Raw genomic sequence first — 3,906 nt, forward strand, 5'->3', positions numbered from 1 at the left:
TTAGGTGACATAAGGAATGAAAAATAGGCTAGTAGTTAGCTCGGAGGGTAGCGCATCTGCCTTGTAAGCGCTAGGTCGCGGGTTCGATTCCCGGGGAGGGCTTTATCCTGAACGGATTATGTTCGTTCTAGGAGCGACTGGCTTTCTCCTATCCTGTCTTCCTTCACATTTCGCTTTTGGGAAGAGAAGACCTTAACAGTTACAGTTCCATCTATTTTTTTTTTTTTTTTTTTTTTTTTAAAGGGTTGGAACGGGGGAACTTTAAAGTCCCGAAATCGAAGAGAGAAGGAATACAGGATAGGAGAACGCCAGCCGTTCCGAGAACGAACATAATCCGTTCAGGATAAAATCCGCCCCGGGCGGGAACCGAACCCGCGGCCTAACGCTTACAAGGCATACGCGCTACCATCCGAGCTAACTATGCTAGGCTGGCAGTCAAACTTTTTTTTTTTAGCATGCAATTTTTTAGAGGCTGATCATACCTGTACGCCTAGGGCCTTGAAGTCGTTTCTCTCCAGTTGTAGCAGGGAGATCCCATTGATGGGAGCCTCGAAGAACTTGCCCGTGTACGCCTCCAGACCCAGTGCCATCAACCATTGGCATACCTGTGCATAGAAATAGAGAGGATGTCAAAAGGAAGAAACATCTGGTGTAAACGGTTGGTCCAGTGGTAACGCGCTTGCTTGCCATACAGAAGGTCCCGGGTTCGAATCCCACCATCGACAAAAATTTGTACTCGTTTTCCATTGATGGGAGCCTCAAAGAACTTGCCCGTGTACGCCTCCAGACCTAGTGCCATCAACCATTGGCATACCTGTGCATAGAAATAGAGAGGATGTCAAATAGGAAGAAAAATTTGGTGTGAACATCACACGATTTTCAACTATAGAGCGGGGGGGGGGAACCATGAATTTTCAAAAAAATAAAAAGTAAAAATAGGTAACATGAATCTACGAAATAGGTGTATTGACCCCACACAATAATGGGGTCAATTCTGGTGTCCCCTTAATTAATGAGGGGTCAATTCCCATCCTTTTTTGATAAGGTAAAGCAACACGGACTGTTTTTAATATCTGAACGGGTGACTGTCCGAGGTGTCCGACTTATATCAAATTTGTTATCTACAGTCGTGTTCTTGGATCATACACAATAGTGGGGTCAATTCTGGTGTCCCCTTAATTAATGAGGGGTCAATTCCCATACTTTTTTGATAAGGTAAAGCAACGCGGACTGTTTTTAATATCTGAACGGGTGACTGTCCGAGGTGTCCGACTTATATCAAATTTGTTATCTACAGTCGTGTTCTTGGATCATACCGGGAAAGCCAAATTTCATCAAACCCTTAAAAAAAAGAAAAGAAAAAAACAAAAAACAAACAAACAAACAAAAACAAAATTTACCCACCTGTTCCTTGGACCACTCAGGTACCGGCACGTTCTGCCAGTGGTAAGATGTTTCCTTCTTGCTCGACAGATAAGGGGAGCTGTCTTGAGGATTCGGGGGGCTCCATACATCCCCTGAATCTGAAATAGAATAGAATTAAATAGAAGTAATAGAATAGATTAGAACAGAACAGAATGGAATAGAATAGAATATACCTACCTTATTTATCCTGCCAGAATGAGACTGAAAAGTCCCTTTACCCCCGCAATCTAACTAAGGTGTTGTCTATTTTGACATTTTATGGAATAGGTACACTACAAATACAGGGGAAGACTAAAGGGAAAAAATAAAACAAAAAATATTGAAACTAGATCTTTTATTTTTATCGAATTGCACATTAGGGAAAAGGTGTAGAACGCCGACCCCACTTGAGTGGGAAAAGGTGTAGAAGAAGAAGACTTGCACATTATGTGTCAGTGTCAATAGATCAGTTGCGCTTACTTGGGTGATGTTTCAAAGTCATAGAGCAGGAAAAATGAGGACCAACGGAATTTTTCTTTTTCTTAAAATATACATTTTTACATTTAAAAAAAAAAAAAAAAATCAAAGTTTCCCTCTGAGGGAAGAGCTCCAAGAATGCTTGCGGCATTCCCCCGCAAATTGTTTGTGGTAAAGCAGAACTTTTACACAACTTTTGTGGGTATCACAAAATTACTAGGTGCCTCCTTTGCAATCAGTTTTCATATTTCAATAATCTTTTTACACTACTGTCCCTGGTCACTACTTGATTAAAGTGCACCCAGAGCTCCAAGTACAGAGCCGAAAAACTTTGACCCCGCCGGGAATCGAACATGGGACCTCCGGAGTCTTAACCTTAGCAATTGAAGGCCTATCTCTAGTTCTAAAAAAAAAAAAAAAAAAAAAAACCCACCGGGCTACAATTACTGATGGGGCCGCGGGTTTTTTACTGCACTGTCCAGCTCTTCACTCGCTTTCTCTGGTTCCTAGAACAGAGATACAATGGAAAGCTATAAATAGAAGGTAAGTAGCGACCTGTAGCGGCCAAGTCTGCTTTGCCTCGGGACAGGGAACTGTCCAGAAGTTCATGTTGAGGGACTGCACTGTCCAGCTCTTCACTCGCTTTCTCCGGTTCCTAGAACAAAGATACAATGAAATGCTATAAATAGAAGGTAAGTAGCAACCTGTAGCGGCCAAGTCTGCTTTGCCTCGGGATAGGGAACTTTCCAGGAGTTCATGTTGAGGGACTGCACTGTCCAGCTCTTCACTTGCTTTCTCCGGTTCCTAGAACAGATATACAATGGAACGCTATAGAACACTATAAATAGAAGGTAAGTAGCGACCTGTAGCGGCCAAGTCTGCTTTGCCTCTTGACAGAGAACTGTCCAGGAGTTCATGCTGAGGGACTGCACTGTCCAGCTCTTCACTCGCTTTCTCCGGTTCCTAGAACAGAGATACAATGGAACGCTATAGAACACTATAAATAGAAGGTAAGTAGCGACCTGTAGCGGCCAAGTCTGCTTTGCCTCGGGATAGGGAACTGTCCAGGAGTTCATGCTGAGGGACTGCACTGTCCAGCTCTTCACTCGCTTTCTCCGGTTCCTAGAACAGAGATAGAACGCTATAAATAGAAGGTAAGTAGCGACCTGTAGCGGCCAAGTCTGCTTTGCCTCGGGACAGGGAACTGTCCAGGAGTTCATGCTGAGGGACTGCACTGTCCAGCTCTTCACTCGCTTTCTCCGGTTCCTAGAACAAAGATGGAAGGGAATTTAATTTGGAGTCAAATTCGATGATCAATGTACGAAGGCCATTACAAATTACAATGTATTTGGAATATTTGGATGTTTAAAACGGGATTATAACAGCAAAATAAAAAAAAAAAAAAAGGTCAATGAATACAGATAATTTTAGCTTTGTAGAACGCATTTAACATGGAAATGTAGGTACACATTTAAGGCATTTTTGAAGACTAATTTTAATACTAAAAAGTTCAATACCAAAAAGTTCTGAGTTTATAACTTACTCTGTTGGGCATCTTCCTTTCCACAGTAGCAGATTTCTGGGCATTATCCATCCGATGATGATGTAGTAGGGACTCTTCAAAACTTTCATCCGCATCAGACAGTTCTGCCCCGAGTGTTTGTAAAGAGGGGCTTTAAAACATCTAGTTTTTGTGTGTGTTAGGGAAAATCCATTCTATTTCCAAGCTTCAAATTGAGTTAGGGAAATCCACACTCCAAACTTGGTGGTGAGTTAGGAAAATCCAGCAGAAATCCAAAATTCAAATTCGCGTTAGGAAAAATCCATGGTAAAGAACGGCTTCAAAACATGTAAAGGAGTTAGAAAGATCCATTGTAACTTCAAGCTTCAAATTGAGTTAGGGAAATCCATACTTCAAACTTGCGTTAGAAAAAATCCATTGTAAATCGACACTTTAAACTTAACAGTGAGTTAGGAAAATCCAAATGTAAACCACATACTTAGTAGTTAGTCAAATACGTAAGC

The 3,906-nt window shown here is 41.8% G+C and overlaps 1 protein-coding gene across 1 annotated transcript; it reads right to left on the reverse strand.

The window, feature by feature from the left end:
* Positions 1–476: 476 nt before the first annotated feature.
* LOC113472090 (neurabin-1-like) lies at positions 477–3,546 on the reverse strand. Its single transcript, XM_026831661.1, has 7 exons — positions 3,425–3,546; positions 2,904–3,147; positions 2,755–2,844; positions 2,596–2,685; positions 2,437–2,536; positions 1,405–1,523; positions 477–605 (listed from the first exon to the last, which is right to left on the reverse strand). Exons 1-7 carry the CDS (start codon positions 3,517–3,519, stop codon positions 477–479), a joined length of 867 nt encoding a protein of 288 aa, XP_026687462.1. The 5' UTR covers positions 3,520–3,546.
* Positions 3,547–3,906: the final 360 nt, after the last annotated feature.

This window comes from Diaphorina citri, unplaced genomic scaffold (genome assembly GCF_000475195.1).
Source record: "Diaphorina citri unplaced genomic scaffold, Diaci psyllid genome assembly version 1.1 scaffold3851, whole genome shotgun sequence".
Taxonomy (NCBI): domain Eukaryota; kingdom Metazoa; phylum Arthropoda; class Insecta; order Hemiptera; family Psyllidae; genus Diaphorina; species Diaphorina citri.